Genomic DNA, 19,404 nt, shown 5'->3' with positions numbered 1-19,404 from the left:
TTTCACTTAAGAGAATAAGGTTGATATCTTTGTTGTGTTCCCTTTCTTGTATTTTGGTTTTTACTTTAAGGAATACCAGCACTGCTTTCACAAGACCAAACAAAAGCTTAAACGAGATCCAAATGAAAAACAATTTGAATTCAGTGAGATGTATATTTTTGGAAAATTTGAAACTTTCCACAGACGTCTTGCCAAGATAATGGACATCTTTACAACCTTCAAGACATATTCAGTCCTACAAGATTCTAAGATTGAAGGGCTGGAAAACATGGTCACTAAATACCAGGTACTGTATTTCAAAACTAAATTTGCTACCCTTATCCATAATAAAACTTAAATGTTGTATGCAAATGACTGTATTTAGAAAGCTTTAAATAATCAGTCTCTGATGTAAAAGATAAGCTCATGGCCCTTAAACAATAAAGAAGTTAAATCTATTTGAGAATTGTGTAATGGTGCTAATATATTCTTTTCAGGTATGTGATTATGAGAATGACTTCCCTATAGCCTAAAATTAATTATCATTAGCAAAAGCGTTTTCATTAGCACAAGAAAAATGTTTAAATATAACTTATGATTTCATTTATTCATGCAAGAAATATTTAATCAAGCATATACTGTGTGTCAGGCTCTCGTTGACACTGAGTTCTGAGTGGTCTCTGATTATATCTGCAGTTAAGCATTTTATATGGACTCGTTAAAAAAAATAATAGGGATTGGATTTTATTTTAGCTCTACTATTCTTAATTATTTTGACTTTTGACAGCTTTATCTTGTAAGGATATATGTGTAACTAATCTTAGTTTTTAAAGTGGGCACAGGGATCTAATAATGTTTCGAAGATTTTTAAAAAACAATTTACAAACACGACGTGCTTTACATTCTTAATGTGGATATAGTCAGTTTTTTCTTGTTTGGGGACAGTGGCGCTAAACCTTAATTTTTTTTTTTGTACTTGAATTTGAAAAGGATCATATAATTTACTGTCACTCATTGATTTTTCTACTCTAACAGTTTAGGTCGATATAAGGAATCTTTTCATTTCCTGAGTATATCAGATTTGGGGAGAGAAAAAGAAAAAACCTTTTCTATACAGTGGGAAATATTTTAGGTGAGCTGTATGTAATCTGCAAGGTGGATAATCTATTCTTTGAAACTGACAGTTCTGCAAGACAAAGATGGAATATGTCCATTTATTTTTCAGTTTGGAATCTAGTTAGTTTTTATTCTTAATGAAAAAATAACTTTGGAGTATATTTCAAAGTTTATTTTTGAAGGAGAAGTTGAACGGTACATCCAAATGCAGATAAAGACTATTCTAACCTGATAAAAATACTGGGAAGAAAAATTGCTTTCAAAATCTAAAGTGAAATACTGATGAAAATGGATGTACCAGAAGGTAGTGAGGTAGAATGTAGATGGTTCATGAACGTGTAAGGTGAGGTTTTCGTGTATTAGAACCAATGTGAGAAGCTCAAAGTGCGGCCATGGAAATGAAGCTCAGGCTCCTTGTGTGGGTTCAGGGCCCTGGCCACCCCTCTGGCTGCCTCCCCTGCCCCTCTTCTCCTCATTCAAAGTACTCCAGACACAGGACAGGTCACTTCAGCCCACCTTAGGGCTTGCAGAGCCTTTTTTCTGGAAAGTTCTGCCTCTGAATCATCACACGGTTATTTCCTCCTTGGCCTCTAGATCTTGATTTAAATGACCCTCTCAGTTAAGTTTTCCTTGAGCTCTGTTTCACCTCAGTCACTCTGTGTTACTTATTTTATCACTGTCTGCAATTATCCTGTTCATTTATTTGTGACTTACATAGATTCCCACCCTCTCTCCCCAACCTAGGATGTAAATTCCCGAGGGCAGGGATGTTTCTTTGTTCTGTTCATTTCTGTATCTTCCGAGTTTGCTGGCATATAATAGGTGTGCAATAAATATTTGTCAAATAAATGATTTAGTAGATTGAGTTTGATTAGTTGGTTTAAAGGTCATGATTAATCAGCTTATTTACTTAATACTCTTAAGTGACCGTTAAATCCAATCACAGAGCAGAATTTTCTAAGGGCCGCAAATCTTTTAAAATATCACCTTAAAATGTAGGAATGTAGCTTTTCCATACTTCTTTTACACATTTCCTGTAACATGATGGGTAGCATTATAACATTATATATATACAATTTCTGAATAGACCTAATTTTGTAGTTATATGTCATGAAAGAGTAGGTTGTTTTAACTTGTAAACTTGATTCAAGAAGTTATGCAGCTTATACACTCTTGTCTATTGAGAGATTTGAGTTGATGTTTAAATGGAAATATCTTTGAAGAAGCATTTGTGGAAGCTGGCCCAACATTCTTCATAAAGATTATATGCCTGTGTCAACAGTGTGGGCACCCGAGTTTGAGAACGGCTTAGTACCTGGTTAAGAATGATCACAGAGAATTAGAGCTCATTATTCAGAGCAAATGAAACTTTGGATAATAGTATTTTCAAGAAGATGAGTTACCTAATTTGCACTGTTAGAGTCACAGACTGCAGCTTTGGAGGAAACAATTAATTCTAGATATTCTTTAAATAGTAGATTATGGTTTGATATTTTATTTAGGACATTTGAGGCTTGGAAGATAATTTTTCATCTGTAGATGTTATAATATAACTGTGTTCTTCCTAAGTTGTTTGTATTCTGTTAAAGTCTTATTTATTTTCTGAGAAGACAAACTTTTCAATGAAAAATATTTTAGTAAATTCTACTTTGGGCTTGCTTGCTTCCTTCCTTCCTTCCTTCCTCCCTCCCTCCCTCCCTCCCTCCCTTCCTCCCTTCCTCCCTCCCTTCCTTTCTTTCGGCTGCGTCAGGTCTTAGTTGCACGTGGGATCTTTGTTGAGGCATGCGGGATCTTCCCTTGCGGCGCACGGGCTTCTCTCTAGTTGTGGTGTGCGGGTTTTCTCTTTCTCTAGTTGTGGCGTGCAGGCTCCAGGGTGCATGGGCTCTGTAGTTGTGGCATGCAGGCTCTCTAGCTGAGGCGCGTGAGCTCAGTAGTTGTGGCATGAGGGCTTAGTGGCTTCGCGGCATGTGGGATCTTAGTTCCCCGCCAGGGATCGAACCTGCGTCCCCTGCATTGCAAGGTGGATTCTTTACCACTGGGCCACTAGGGAAGTTCCCTGGGCTTCTTTTTTTTTTTATTACTTACAGTGTAATTTGTAAGAAATTTTTAGACAGAACATCTTTCCTACTTTTCAGGTGAGGTTTTTATTTGATATTTTTCTTCAGAAATACATAAAGTCTCATGAAAATGCTTTCCAAATGATATACTTGAATGCATTAGGCAATATTATACTACCTGTAATATACATGAAGCAATGAGAATAATTAAAGAAATAAGGCTCCTCTTAAGTTGATTTTTGGGGAATGATTGCACAGGTTCTATATTTAAAGGTCATATTTACCTAAGTAATGCAAGAATATTGAAATATTGTCTTAATTCTTTCATAACATTTCAGGGTATTGTTGCCACCATAAAGAAAAAGGAATATAATTTCTTAGACCAGCGGAAAATGGATTTTGAGCAGGATTATGAAGAGTTTTGCAAGCAGACTAATGACCTTCATGTAGGTTGGGTAATGAAGCTCCTGTTGACAGTCTGGTGTTTATTTTTTCCGTTCTGTGTAATGCTGCTTATCATTACCCATTCAGAAGGGAGAGGCATCTTCATCATGGAGGTGACCGATAGCAAGCTTGGCCTGCATTTTGTGATTTCAGATTAATGACTGAAGGCTCTTTTTCATGGATTAAAGGGTCATAAGTATAGCTTTGGGTAAAATGATCTGTGATCACAGACTTCTGCATATGTTCCATCTTAGGTCTTAGAAAATTAACTTTTATCTTCTGTTGAAACATAGTGTTATTAGAATATAGAAATTTGTTTCCATTTGTTTGTTACTTTAGCAATGATTATGACCAGAGGTAGCTTGAGCAAATAAATGATCAGCAGTGTCTGGCAGATCTCAAAGGCAGGGTTACAGCTGGCCTTGAAACAGTGGTACCAGGACTGGCTCAGCACCTGGACCCCTCTTGGTCTCGAAGCCCCATTCTCTCTTCCTCCTCCTGTCCCTCCTCCCACCCCCAGACCAGCCCACAGGAGCAGCGTATGGCCATCAGCGTCTTCTGAGAACATATCACGGAACCAGCCCCATCTCCAAATTCCTAAGGAAAAGGTTGGGTTAGCCAATTCTAATGTGGTGCCTTGCCCTGGACCTGTTAACTGTGGGGTCATATGGTGAAAGCAGAGGGGATAAGAGCCACTTGTGTGGTTGGGAGTGTTTATTATCAGATGAGGAGAACCAGGGAGGGTAAGATTGGGAGACCACCTAATAGGTGTCCACCATAATCAACATGCAGACTTCTTTCCATCCCAGTGAGATCTAAAGTGTGCACCTTTCTGATTATTAAAGGAAAATGGTCATTCTGTTTCTTCTTTTCCAGAATTTTTGGTTTGAAATAAATTTATACACTTCAAGGGAAAAAGAGCTCCAAAGCATTTCTGGAGGGATGAGTTCAGTGTAGGACTCATAATAAAACTAGCTAATTCTATGTGTCAGGTCTGTTCTAAGCACTTTATAGATGTTAATTAATTTAATACTCGCAATAATCTGATAAATTGGGTGCTCTTATTACCCTCTTTTTGGAGAGGAGGAGACTGAGGCACAATGAGGTTAAGTGACTTGCCCAAAGTCACAGAGATGACAAGTGGTAGGCCGTCTGGCTCTAGGATTCAAGTTTTAAACCATTATGCTATAAGACACGTCTCAGGTGATGGGAAGATAGAGTGCCCGTAATAATTTAAGCACTGATCTCTTTGGGGGGCCGATTCAGATGTAAGGAGTGTGGATCTTGATCTCTTGTTGATGGGCGGTGGCAGATCCTGAGTCTGTGCTCCACGGTCAGTGTTTATTTGTCAAATCTTCATTTGTGTGTCCTAGCAGTTTCTGATCACATGGTACTTCAGTAGTTTGTATGTGGGATATAGGTAGATGGTGAACACCTTGAGGGCAGGAATTGTGTTCATTCCTATTTATGTCTCCAAGGCCTAGGGGATAGGACCTTATGTAACTGGAGAGCAAAGAATGTTTGCTGAATTAGTGTATAAGTTGCGAATTAATAAGGAGTAGACTGCTAAGTGAAATAAGTCAAGCAGAGAAAGACAAATACTGTGTGATATCACTTATATATGGAATCCAAAAAAATACAACAAATTAGTGAATATAACAAAAGAGAAGCAGACTCACAGAAATAGAGAACAAATTAGTGGTTACCGGTGGGGAGAGGGAAGGGGGAGGGGCAATATAGGGGTAGGGGACTAAGAGGTATAAACTATTAGGTATAAAATAAGCTACAAGGATATATTGTTCAACATGGGGAATATAGCCAATATTTTATAATAACTATAAATGGAGTATAACCTTAAAAAAATCACATCCCAGTCCCACATATATCAGGGGCATCAGATCTGAAAAAAAGCACAGGTTTTACTTTAAATGGAACATAAACGAAATGACCCAATACAATGTTTGTTTTAAGAAAAAAATGGAAAAGAAAGATAATTACTGATAAGGTAACAAAAAAATAAGAACTAGATTTATTGCAATTAGATGTGCATTTACTGTACATTATTTATGTATTAGACTTCTATGCTGTAGCTTATGGATACAGAAATAAATCAAGTTGATTTGCCCTCAAAAATCACATCAGACATGTGATATGATTGAAATATAAGTACATATATGTTAGAACAGAGTAATGAATATATTATTAAAAAAGGGCAAATAGTGGCTAAAATGGCTAATTATAAAAGTATAATATTCTGATATTGTACTGGGAAGTAAGGATTCAAAGATAACTTGACATATTCCAAAGAGGTTCTAAAGAAACTTATATGGAGAACAGACCTGCAAAACATTACATAGACTCTGAGAATTGCTACCACCCATAAGGTAGGGTGTGAACCTAGGAGAAAAACAGTTCCGTACTGTTGCTTGACGGGGATTAGGAAAGGCTCCAGAGAGGAGGCCATGCTTGGTGTGAGAACACGATTTATGTTTTCCAAGTAAATGGAGTGGAAATGAGAGTAATGGGGAGACCGTTTCAAGACTGTGCCACTTTTTATCATACTGAGAATATAATTTTATGTCTTAAAGGCTGGTTTTTAAGCACTAGTTATAGATATTAATTCCTATTCTTCTTGAATTTTTTTTTTTAATTGAACACTTTTATTCATTTTGTCTTCCATCTCCAAAATGGTCCACTTCTCTCTTTGGCTTGCTGACCAATTTTCCTCTGACTTCTTTTTCCCTTTCTCCATCCACTTTCTCTTAACTAACCTTTCTACACTCTCTCCTTTAAATAGTTCACGCACTGTCATGAATTCAGCCTTTGTTTCTGTAAAACTGGGGGGCGTATACTGACCTTCCCATGACTCTGGATGTAGTGAGCGGGGGTGATGAGTCTTGGAGGTGGAATGGAGAAAACCAGTAACTGTGGCATCTCCAAGATGTGAGACTGGAGTGTGTGTGTGTGTGGGAGCGTGAGATATACTGTACATGAGTGATTTGGATCAGGGTTGTGTCCAGGGATCTGCTGTCAAGGGCATCAGGGCCTGGGATCCTGTCCAGATTTCGGGCTCATGCTTATACTAATATCAAAGAGAGGCAATGCGTTAGAACCAGGTGGGCCATTGGAAGTCTAGAAGGATATTGTCTCCAGTGGGCAAAGTAAGACACTGTTTAGTAAAGGACCAGCGTTTGAGGTGGCAAGCCGCCTTAGGGAAAACTGAGTAGGGCCTGAGAGCCCAGAACTAAGAGGACTAGAAGATTCCACACCAGACTCCAAAAGACTGAAAGAATGGACCTAAGGCTCAGAGAGAAAAGAAGACTAAATTGAGGTCTTAGGTGTTCACGAAGAGCTCAGTGTAGGCCTTTGTGAAGCCATAAGTTAGAAAAGCAAGGAAAACCAGGTCCAAGCGTTAGGGCTCAGTAAAGACTTACTGTGTCCCAAGTTCTGTATAGTTTATACTCAGATATTTTTATGTCTTGAAAAAATTTGAGTGTTTATTTAGATAGGCTAACTGTACAGTTCTTCAGTGCAAGAAGATTTCTTGATCCTAAGATGTGATGTTTGTGGAAGAAATATCTAGTCCAGTATCCCTGGGGCCTGCCATGGCACCAAACCCCATGACTGCTCTGGCCTTCAAGTCCCTCTTTGTTCTGGCTTCTGGACATTTATCTTTCTTTAAGCTTAGATGAGTATTATATTCTCTGTTATATTTTGTCCTATATTGTATGTGTTTGTAGAGATGGGAAGCTCTTTTATCTTGTTGCTAGGTATAATTTTTTGCAATGCTAATTCATTGTTCATAATCAGACTTTATTCTGTTTTAGAATGAGTTGCAGAAGTTCATGGATGTTACGTTTGAAAAGATTAAAAACACAAATCAAGCTCTAAGTATGTTAAAGAAATTTGAAAGGTAAAAATTTGAAAGAGTTTTCTAAGTTCTATTTTCTAAATTGGGGTAATATGAACATGGTTTAGTTTACGTTATTATTGCTATTATTATTTCATATTCTAGTGGGAAGGAAATCCTCTCTTGACAATCTGAATAACAAGGCCACAGTTTTAAAGTTCTTCAGAGGATTAAGAGTTTGTTTGATTTCCTCTCAGCTTTGAAGTACCTTGTGACTGCCTATCATAATATCACTTAATGTTTAAGTAATTTGAAGAAACTCTTACCAAAAGTTTTGACTAGGTTTTAAGCATTGATACTATTTAAAAAAAACAAAAAACAAAAAACACTCTAGGGAATTCCCTGGTGGTCCAGTGGTTAGGACTTTGCACTCTCATTGCCGAGGGCCCGGGTTCACTCCCTGGTCAGGGAACTAAGATCCCATAAACCAAAAAAAAAAAAAAAAAAAAGAAACAAACAAACCAAAAAGCCATAACCTCTCTATTGCGATATGATTGACAGACTGATTCCATTTTGATTTTTTAATATGCTAACACAAATATTTCATTCTCTTCCATCAGCATATGTTTTTACAATAAATTTTAATAAATAAGATTTCTCAATATCATCCCATTAATTCAAGCCTTTCACTTTAAAAAAAAAATCAGATTGAATATACCTAATCTTGGAATTGATGACAAATACCGGCGTATCCTTGAAAACTACGGGGCTGACATTGATATGATCTCGAAGCTGTATACGAAGCAGAAAGACGATCCTCCTTTGGCTCGAGACCAGCCTCCCATTGCTGGGAAGATTCTGTGGGCCCGACAGCTCTTCCACCGGATTCAGCAACCAATGCAGCTTTTCCAGCAGCACCCGTCTGTGCTCCAGACGGCGGAAGCCAAGCCTGTGATTCGCAGTTACAACAGGGTGGCCAAGGTCCTCCTGGAGTTTGAGGTTCTCTACCACAGGGCATGGCTTCAGCAAGTGAGTCTCTGCATGTATGCTCTTCAAAGACGTCTCCATAAGAGTTTATAAACTGCTAGCATTGGGCAGTTTTATTCCCATAGAAAGTTGAGTTTGTGGGTATTTTATAAGACAGGGTTGGTTGACTCTAAGTAATCAGTCAAAGAGTGTAATACGTCCCTGAAGAAAAACAATAATTAATTTTGGAAAAAAGATCTTAAGCCAGGTAACAGAAACTCATTTTTTAAAAAACAAATTTATTTTTTATTTATTTATTTTTTGGCTGCGTTGGGTCTTTGTTACTGCGTGCGGGCTTTCTCTAGTTGCGGTGAGCAGGGGTCTACTCTTCGACTCGGTACGCAGGCTTCTCATTGCGGTGGTTTCTCTTGTTGTGGAGCACAAGCTCTAGGTGCGCGGGCTTCAGTAGTTGTGGCACGTGGGCTCAGTAGTTGTGGCTCGCGGGCTCTAGAGCACAGGCTCAGTAGTTGTGGCGCACAGGCTTAATTGCTCCACGGCATGTGGGATCTTCCCAGACCTTGGCTCGAACCTGTGTCCCCTGCGTTGGCAGGCAGATTCTTAAGCACTGTGCCACCAGAGAAGCCCCAGAAGCTCATTTTTATTTAATTTATAAACTCCTAAGGAAGAAGATCCTGTTTAAGGGATCCTGTACCTGGATGATTAGGATTTCTCTTTCTTTTTTTTTCTCCATTGTGTCCGTGAACACTAGTATGCCTGTTAAACAAAGTTTTAAATTTTATTTGGCCATACTAGGTTAATCAAATTATATTTCATACCCTACCAACACTTGTATTTCTTTGTAGATTGACAGGAAGTATTTTGGAGGATAAAATTCAGCCTGACAAGACCTCTAAAATGGTATCTCATTTTCCTAGTTCAAATTTTGGTGTCTGAATCAACGACAGAGATGTCTCTGTAGTGTTTTACCTTGCTTTTCTAGATAACTGAAGACTGAGCTTGGTAGGTTTCATGAAACTTTTATTAGGAAAAATAACTGAGTAGGCGTGAAGGTATCAGGGGGCGAAGTGGCTTTTGAGAAGTCACCTTTATTGGCAGTATCCACTTATCAGGTGTGAGAGATTCATGACCCAAGCATTTTGTTGAATTGACTGTACATCACCACCAAGAACTTGAAGACTCTTTCCTGAGAGTGAAGTTAGGAGAAGAGTGAGAGACCCCATTGTCTTTAGTTTGAGAAGCTCAAATCCATGGAAGAAGACGTAATGACCTTCATTCCCAGAAATGGCCAAGCTAGATACCCTGTGTCTGCACTGAACTCTCTAATAGTAATAATGTTGATCTCTTCTCACAGACTGAAGAAATTCATGTAGGACTTGAGGCTTCTTTATTGGTGAAGGCTCCCGGCACAGGGGAATTGTTTGTAAACTTTGATCCTCAGATATTAACCTTATTTAGAGAAACAGAGTGCATGTCACAGATGGGTCTGGAAGTTTCACCATTTGCAGCTGCCCTTTTCCGGAAACGAGACATACACAAAAAGAACTTCAGTAACATGAAGGTATAGTACTTTTATTTTTTTTCCCTTCTCGGCTAGCCCCAGTGTGCATTAAAAAAAATCTGGTGGTGTGTCACTGTTGAGAAGTAGAAAGTGTCCAGGACGACTATAGTGGAGTGACTGAGGCTAGAATGTAGAGTTGGCGAGGGCCAGGTCATCATAGAGCTTGTAAACCAAGGTTACACATTTGAGTGCACCAGGAAGCCATTAGAGGAATCTGAGCAGGAGAAAAAGGCATGATGTCTTTTACAATAAAAATCATTCTTTCTGCTGGGTGAGGAACAGATTTTAAGGGGACAAGAAAGGTCAGTGTGAAGCTAGTTTGTGATCTGTTGCACCGGTTCAGGATGGAGATGATGGCGGCTTGAACTAGGATGCAGCAGAGTAGTAGATCAGTGAATTAGAGAATGATGTCAAGAGGTAGGTTATGAGAGAACTCAAGGATGATCCCTTTGTTTTTGGTGTGAGCAACTCAATGGAATTATTCAATCATTATGTTGGTTGTATTCTGCACGCATGTTCAGTAACATGCAGTGGCCCCAAATGGAAGTTCCACTCATGGAGATGGCAAAGACTGGAACTAACTTGTTTTGGGGGGCAGAAAGGAATCAATAGCTCCCATCTTAAGTATAAGATGATTTTTAGAGATCAAAGTAGAGGTGTTATCCATGCAGATAGGTATGTAAGTCTGGAGTTGAGTGGAGAAGTCAAAGTTGAAGGCATATTTTTGAGAGTTATTAGAATACAGTTGCTATTTAAAGCCATTGTCCTGCATGAGATTTCCAAGGAGGAGAATATAAAGAAGAGTAGAGGGCCTACATTAAACCCTGAGTTGTTCCAATATTAACAGGTCTGATAGAAGAGGACAAATATGCTAGTAAAATTAAGGATTGGCCTTTGAGGCAGGTGGAAACCAAGTGGCAAGGAAGCCAAAGGTAAGAAAAACCTCATGATGGAGGGAATGGTCACCAGTGACAAATGCTGCCCAGAGGATGCTCAAGATGAGGTCAGAGGTGCTGCCACGATATTTGACAACATGGAAACCATTGTTACAACTTTATAGTGGCCAGTGTCATAGGACAAGCCCAATAAGGCCATGCATTTGCATAATGCTTTACATTTCAAACCATTTTCATATTCATTATTCCATTTGATATTTTCCACAGCCACGTTAGGTAATTGGAATAGAGTAGTATTATGTTATTTTAGAGATGACGGAGCTGTGGCTTAGAGAACTTAAATGACTTAGCCAAGGTCTCATAGCTAGTAAGTGGCAGAAGTAAGACAAGAACCCAAACTTGTAGTCTACTGTTTTCCCACTCTTCCGTGTTATATTAAAAAGTTAATATTGGCAATGGACAGACATTCCTCAAATGTAAGCTCATCAAGTACTAGTCAGCATGTTGGAATTCCCTTTTAGATTTTTCTTGGATGTTAGAAAAATAACTAAGTCAATCTACATATTTGTAAAGAAACAGTTAGTTTTACTATATATAAAATAGGTAAACAACAGGGACCCACTGTAGAGCACAGGGAACTATACTCAATATCTTGTAATAACCTATAATGGAAAAGAATCTGAAAAAGAATATATATATATGTGTGTGTGTGTATAACTGAATCACTTTGCTGTACATTTGAAACTAATATGACATTGTAAATTAACTATACTTCAATAAAAAATAAATAAAAAAGGAAAAAGAAAGTAGTTATTTTTATTAAGAAACACTGTTTATCAGAATATAAAATTACTAATGGTAATTTTGTCCACAGAATTGCTGTTTCAGTTATCTGTTGCATGTAACAAACAATCCCAAAATATAGTGGCTTAAAGCAACCATTTCATTATACCTCATGATTCTGTGAATAAAGAATTTAAGCAAGGCTTGGCTAGGTGGTCCTTCAGTTCCATGTGGCATTGACTAAGATTACTTAGTTCAGCTGGCAGATGTTTGATCTGGAAGGTCCAAGAAGGACTCATTCTCTGGTTCTTTGGTGGGAATGGCTGGAAGTTTCCCTCAGTTGGGGCTAAGGACTGGAGAATCTATGTGAGCATTCCAGGATGGAGGGCTCAGGATAGTAGAATTTCTTATAATGCAATTCAGGATTCCAACAGTGGGTGTTACAGTGAGCAGGGAGGAAGCCACGTGGCCTTTTGGACAACCTCAGATGTCTCATGGCATCATTTCTGTTGTCTTCTGTTGGGCTCCATAAGCCCACCCAGATTCAAGGAGAGGGGACATAGACCCCACCCCATTAAGGGAGGAGGGTCAAAGAATGTTTTAAAACCACCACAGTTGTAAATGACAATTCTAACAAGTGAATTATCATCTGGGTGACATTTATCGTATCTTGAGGTTGAAAGCGTTAAAGGTTCCCACTCACTGCAGGTACCTGGTAAGAGCAGATCTATTGACATGTTTCGGGGACTATCTCAGGTGTTGCTGAGTTATTGTGCTGAATATTTAACAGTTTTCAGGCTTCTACAGATATGCTGAAGTAGCTGAGGGTTTGTTTTCTTCATCTATTCCTTGGAAGGCAGTTCAAACTAGAAAGAGATGAGCCAGCATAGACTAATATTTAGGAATCGAGATTCTGAAGTCAGTCTGGATTCAAAGAATTATCTTTGGGCAAATTACTTTACCCTTCTAAGCCTCAGTTTTTCATTTATAAAATGGATGAATAATACCTCCTGGATTAAAGGATTAAGGTAGGAAGTAAAAGGCCTGCTGGAGGCTGATTTAAGAATTGCTTCCCAAATAGAATAAGTGATGAACATTGAAAAAAAGGTAAGCAGTGGATAAACGGTTCAGGAAATGTATAAGTAGCTGCTAATAGAACCATCAACTTTAGGTGTTTCATGGAAATTGAAAAGATATTACAGAAATTGTGGAAAAGTATTAAATGAAGAAAGGATTATGTAGTCCAATGGGAAATGTTGAGTTTAACACAATTCACAAAGACTGTTGGGCTTCTTACTTCCTTCTTGCAATTTTCTCAGAATCATTACTATTAATTGTGACTGTCAAAGAAGGGAGATACTGTGTACAGTGTTTTCCAGACTTATCCACCCAGGGACCATTTTTCTTATAGAATCTCTTGTGGCTTGCATTTCAGCGTAAACACCTTGGGAAACAGTGATCTAATGACAAAGTAATACCCACACGCACATTACAAAGATGAGCTTAAAAACAATTGTATTTAAGAAGTGCATTAAAGTTGCTTTCTTATAATTAATTATTATTAATATTAACATAGCCATAAAAGGTAGGCTGGAAGTACTATCAGTCTTATTTAAATATGGTAACATGTGAACAAAATACTGATACAATTCAACATTATACAGCAGGTAAATTTCAACGGAGGACCATGAGTTTCTGATCACAAATGCTCGTTCTAATAACAGCTAGTTAATTAATCAGAGAAATATTGATTGATCATCTTCTATGTGCCAGGTACTGTTTCAGGCACACCGAACAAAGCAGACAACATTCTTGTCCTTTAACTTGCTCTTAAGTTCTTTTTCTCTCCTTCTCAGTCGTATTTTATTAGATTAGGAATTTGTATCTATGGAGAGATTTCTTGCCTGTTCTACTCTTATTATGTTTTGGCTGCTTTACTTGCCAGGCTGCTATTGGAGCCCTGCAACTGGACCCTAAATAAAAGTAATCATTTTGGATAAAAATGAGCTATTAATAGATATTCAAAGTGAGATATTATTTGATTACTTCACCCCTATTTCCCTGCAGATGATGCTGGCTGAATATCAGAGAGTGAAGTCAAAAATGCCTCTTATTATAGAGCAACTGATGGTCCCTCATTTGGCAAAGGTGGATGAAGCTCTCCAGCCTGGCCTGGCTGCACTGACCTGGACATCACTGAACATTAAGATGTACTTGAAAAATGCTTTTGCAAAGATCAGTAAGTCTGTTTAAATGGTTATGATTTTTCAGTTCAAAAGGCTGAGTTTTGGGGCTTCCCTGGTGGCGCAGTGGTTGAGAATCTGCCTGCCAATGCAGGGGACACGGGTTCGAGCCCTGGTCTGGGAAGATCCCACATGCCGCGGAGCAACTGGGCCCGTGAGCCACAACTGCTGAGCCTGCACGTCTGGAGCCTGTGCTCCGCAACAAGAGAGGCCGCGATAGTGAGAGGCCCGCGCACTGCGATGAAGAGCGGCCCCCACTTGCCACAACTAGAGAAAGCCCTCACACAGAAACGAAGACCCAACACAGCCAAAAATAAATAAATAAATTAAAAAAAAAATTGCCATCTGGTGCTTACATTTAAAAAAAAAAAAAAGACAGTTTTTAAGGTCTATTGTATAATTTCTTATAGATGTTGTGATATAAATAATGGAACAAGGAGTGATATTCTTAAGCTGTTCACTAAGGAATTTTACCAAGTATATGAAGTCATTAATTTCCTGGAAACTGTATATATTCACTATTTAATTTTATCCCCAGAGGCTAACTACATTTTAAAATTATATTTACTGTTGGGCATTAGACTTTAAAGGAACTTCAGAGTCATTCAGCTTTTTATATTAATAGGTTAGTGTATTTTGAGACCCTGATTTGAAAGATGTGATTTGGATGCAGCAGACTGCTGAACAGCGGGATATATGGGAAAAGTTTAAGCAAACATTTTTTCCTAATGAGGGATATAATACACTTTAAAATATATGTAAGGTGGCGTATTTCATTAAATACAATTTCCCAGAATGTGTACAAGTATGCTGCAAAGATGTCTAGGCTCAGATAAGTCTGGGAAATCCAGGTTAAACAAAGTCAGGCAGGTTTCTCTTCTGGAGGACTTTTCAGAGCCCTTGATATGCCAATATTTAGTGGGTCTCCCAAAGTGGGCTCCTGTAGGTGACATTTCCCAGAATTCCTTGGCTGCTTACCAGGAAAGCATATTAACACCTTGTAGACCCTCTGTGGTGGACAGTGGAACACAGGTTGGAACTTGATGATAGAGGGATTGTTCTAGGAAGACTTAGAAATCGCCATTCTCCTCTCCTACACAGTGTCCCCACCTGCTCTTCATGCCCTAATTCTCCCCATGTTTTATACCCCAGAGTACATCCCACTCCCAAGAAGCCCACTCAGACTATTGTACCACACAGGACCGCTTTTTCCTGTGACTTCTGTTTTACATTGGGACTAAAGAATCTGTATTTTGGTTTCTTCTAATGGTTCTATCTTTCTCCCCATACTGACTGCAAAGGGCTTGAAAATCAGGCTCTTTCTTATGCTTTTGTATTACTCTGAGCTGGGTTTGTACTAGACACCCAGACACATATGGATTCATAATTGCAATAGTTTTATATAGTTAATCTCTTAACATTTCTTCTTCTCCATAACCCCTTTCCTACCCTTTGATCCCATCACCTCATTTCTGGGTCACTCCTTCCTGAGCCTCCCTTCTACATACCCCTCGTGATAACTCCTTTTATTTTCTCTCTCTTTCTCTCGTATTTGTGGCTGCTGAAGTAGTGCCTAGTCTATTTATATCCTAATTTTTAAAGAGATTGTCTTATTAGTATGTTTTCACTGTACCTTCCAAGTAACTTAGAGCTCAGAATGGTCCACCTGTTTACTTTACCAGGTGCACTGTACTCAAGAATATTAATAGGTACTGGGTAAGGTGGGGTAGAGGAGGGAGGAAATTATGGTTGAACCCTCTTACCCTCTTTGTTTTGCTTTGTAGATTTGGGGACTAGATTCAAAGATAAATTGTGAAGGGGTCTTTGGATATGAATGAGATGTGTTTTAGGCTCATTACAATTTGAAGGTGGAATAATATAAAATGCATGAACCATAGCGTTATAAGAATGGAGAAGATCCTCTGGGATGGAGGGGTGCTCAGGGGTCAATGCCAGCACAGGAGGAGGGGGCCATGCGAATATGGGCAGATTCACAGAAAGCCTCCTGGGGGAGATGTGTTTGAGCTGAATCTTCAAGTTTGAGTCAGAGTAAGGCAGGCTGAGAAAGCTGGGAAACTGGTTAAGGAAAGAACAGTGTGTTGGGACTTCCCTGGTGGCGCAGTGGTTGGGAGTCCACCTGACAATGCAGGGCACACGGGATCAAGCCCTGCTCCAGGAAGATCCCACATGCTGTGGAGCAACTAAGCCCATGCACCACAACTGCCGAGCTTGCGCTCTAGAACCCGCGAGCCGCAGCTACTGAGCCCACGTGACGCAACTACTGAAGCTCGCGCGCCTAGAGCCCATGCTCCACAACAAGAGAAGCCACCGCAATGAGAAGCCCATGCACTGCAATGAAGAGTAGCCCCTGCTCGCCGCAACTAGAGAAAGCCCATGCGCAGCAACGAAGACCCAACACAGCCAAAAATAAATAAATAAGTAAAATTTAAAAAAAAAGAAAGAAAGAACAGTGCGAGAAAACCAAGTATGAAACAGCTCTGTGGAGCAACTTTAATCTTGATTTTGCTACTGAAATTTAATCATGTTGGGTTTTTTTTTTTTTAAACAAAATGCTTAATCTCTTTTATTCGCTTTTATTTTTTTCCAAAGAGGCCCTGGAGTTGCTGATTGACAGGGTCAGTGATTTGATCGAGTTCCGCATCGATGCCATCCTGGAAGAAATGAGTAGCACGCCTCTTTGTCAACTCCCCACGGAGGAGCCACTTACCTGTGAAGAGTTTCTCCAAATGACAAAGGTTATTAGAAGACTGATGTTTTTATTTAAATTTTGTTTTGTGATTCATTTTTCTATAAAGGGCATTTTTGGGAGCGTAAATTAAATTTTTTTTCTCTGCGCATGACTGGTCTGTGATAGATGTGATTCAAACAAGGAGCCTTCTGACGATAATTTGAAAATGAAGAGGAATGTACCTGAGGGGTCACGTAGACATGAAGAACAAATCATTTCTTTTCAGATCAGTAGGAGGAAAGTTACCATGGAACACATTTCTCATTTCCCATAGTGTTTGAAGAATAGAGCTATTTTGCTGAAGAGCTTCTAATAAGCTAGGGTTAATTAATAAAATAATTGTTTTAAACAGCTTCTGGGTAGAATTTCTTCTTTAAACATTTCTGTAGAGCAGCATATCCCAAACTGGTGTTCTGTGGCACACGGTTCTGGAGCCAGTGCTGGGAAAGCTGGAAAAGGCAGGGTGTGTGTTCAATCTGCTTGGGGTAAAGACTGTACGTTCCTTTCCCCATTCAGATTCTTTTCACATTAACGTTTTAGAATAAAGACCTTCAGAAGGGCTCCTGGGGGTGTCTAGTTAACTTTCTTTAATCCATTATTTCTCAAATTTTAATTTTCATTTTGATTACCAAAGTGAATGATTACCAATATAAAAGAATGCTTTCTTTTGAATATGTTTACTTCTTATAATTCATTTATTCCTTCAACAATTTTTGTGGAGCTCCTATGCGAACCACTGTTTGGGAATAAAACAGTGAACAAAAAACTGATGCAATCCTTGCCATTGTGATGCCCACTTTCAAGTGGAAGATATAGAAAAACAAGCAAACAAAAAAAGCCAATAAACAAACAACATGCCAGGTGATGATAAGTTCAATGGAGAAAAATTAAGAGGATAGTGGAGGAAAGGAGTACCTGACAGAGAGTTGTGATTTTATGTTGATGGTCAGGGATGACTTATGTAATTACATCTGAACATAAGAAGTGAGGGAGCAAGCCATCTGGATATCTTTGGGGAAAAACATTCCAGGAAGAGGGAACAGCAAGTGCAAAGGCCCTGAGGCAGAAGCTCCTTATGGTAGAAAGATGTTGAGTTGAAGTTCATTGAGTATGTTCATATGCTGAGGGGGAAAATCAAGTAGAGAAGGAAAAAGGGAATGTTTGGTAAGCATAGTCTATGGCGAAGCAGCAGAGTGTGACTTAGAACTCAGATTGTGTGATTATGTATTCTTTTTTTAAAAGTTAATTAATTAATTTATTTTTGGCCACGTTGGGTCTTCACTGCTGTGCGCGGGCTTTCTCTAGTTGCGGCCAGTGGGAGCTACTCTGTGGTGTGCGGGCTTCTCATTGCGGTAGCTTCTCTTGTGGAGCACGGACTCTAGGTGCGTGGGCTCAGTAGTTGTGTCGCACAGGCTTAGTTGCTCCGCAGCATGTGGGATCTTCCCGGACCAGGGCTTGAATCCATGTCCCCTGCTTTGGCAGGCGGATTCTTAACCACTGCACCACCAGGGAAGTCCCTATGTATTCTTAAATAGAAGAATAAACATTGCATTCACTGACAAAGGAGGAAAAGGGGTTAATGATGGAGGCTGATTTGTCTTCTGGATAAGGGCATGGGGTCAGGGCCATGTTGTGGCCTCCATTTGCTTTGTGCTATAGAAATCAAGCTTATTATCTGAGGACGATGAGGGAGGATGGTGTAAGGATTTGAAGATGCAAGAATTTGAGGACACAGCAGTTATGGGGCCTGGTAGAGAAACATGACTGGAGTCATGTAGAATGATCCTTGGGTAGCATTAGGGGCCTGCCTGAGTTTGGGGACCATGAATTTCCAGGACCAAGCACCTGCCTTGCCATGACCTGTGTGTGCAAGTGGAGAGGGTAGATGACCTGGTTCATTTGGGTTGGGCTTCTCCTGGGTAGGGCTGTGGAAACAGGTGATGGAGTAAAGGCTGTTGGCAAAGGAATGATCGATGTGGGAAATCATGTCCTTAGGGGAGGGTGTGTAGAGTCAGAGGATTTAAGATGAAGACTTTAAATAATGTTAGCAATCTCTCAGAGAACAAGGAGTTAGTTCATTGTTTATATGGAACGAGATAAGCAAGCTTCGCAAACAAACGCCCTCCTGTGTTTGTATGTGATTTGCCGGTCAATAATAATAACAAGCACTTCTTGGGTACTTACTTTGTGGCAGGCACTGTTCTTATCATTTTACATACATTGCCTTTTGGAATTCTCGAAACAATCTAAGGTAGGTTCTACCATAATCAGCATTTTACAGATGTGGGAATCAAGGCCCAAGATCTCCCAGAATCACACAGAGCTAGGATTTGAACCCAGGTAGTTTGGTGCCAGAGTCTATACTTGTTACTGTACTTGTTGCTGGGCGGCGCTAACTCTATTCCCTCCCTTACCCAACCCCTGACCTGCATCTTTTTCGTAACTGTCTGTAGGCTAAGGATGGTGATTATTAGTTAAGTGAAGTTCTGAGCTGGGAGTTATTTTATACTTTATTTGATGATAAAGAAGTTTAATAGTTTCAGAACACATCAGAATCTTCCTGTTTTAATGATATCAAAATGCCATATGCCCTACAGCAGTGGAATGGACGTGAATGTCATGGGTAATGAGAAGGTAAATGAACCATGAAGCTAATGCTTGGAGTGGAGGGTCCATGAGCACATTAAGAGAGAATCTTGAGATGAATCATGGTGGAACTTGGGATGGAGCTGGAGTCTATGA

At 39.4% G+C, this 19,404-nt stretch overlaps 1 protein-coding gene across 10 annotated transcripts in view; it reads left to right on the top strand.

Annotated features, from left to right (window-relative positions):
• Window positions 1–19,404, top strand: part of DNAH5 (dynein axonemal heavy chain 5) — a 246,554-nt gene that overhangs the window by 68,555 nt on the left and 158,595 nt on the right. For 9 of the 10 annotated variants that reach the window (XM_068535147.1, XM_068535148.1, XM_068535145.1 and 6 more), the window contains 7 exons: window positions 71–286; window positions 3,491–3,598; window positions 7,424–7,509; window positions 8,154–8,475; window positions 9,785–9,991; window positions 13,738–13,909; window positions 16,524–16,669. In XM_068535147.1, the coding sequence (XP_068391248.1) occupies window positions 71–286; window positions 3,491–3,598; window positions 7,424–7,509; window positions 8,154–8,475; window positions 9,785–9,991; window positions 13,738–13,909; window positions 16,524–16,669 (1,257 nt within the window). The remainder of the gene's footprint in view (window positions 1–70; window positions 287–3,490; window positions 3,599–7,423; window positions 7,510–8,153; window positions 8,476–9,784; window positions 9,992–13,737; window positions 13,910–16,523; window positions 16,670–19,404) is intronic. The other variant, XM_068535146.1, reaches the window with a different exon arrangement.

The sequence above is a fragment of the Eschrichtius robustus genome, chromosome 2 (genome assembly GCF_028021215.1).
Source record: "Eschrichtius robustus isolate mEscRob2 chromosome 2, mEscRob2.pri, whole genome shotgun sequence".
In the NCBI taxonomy this organism is placed as follows: Eukaryota; Metazoa; Chordata; class Mammalia; order Artiodactyla; family Eschrichtiidae; genus Eschrichtius; species Eschrichtius robustus.
Note: the sequence above shows the minus strand (reverse complement) of the source record. Positions and strands in the feature narration are given on the sequence as shown.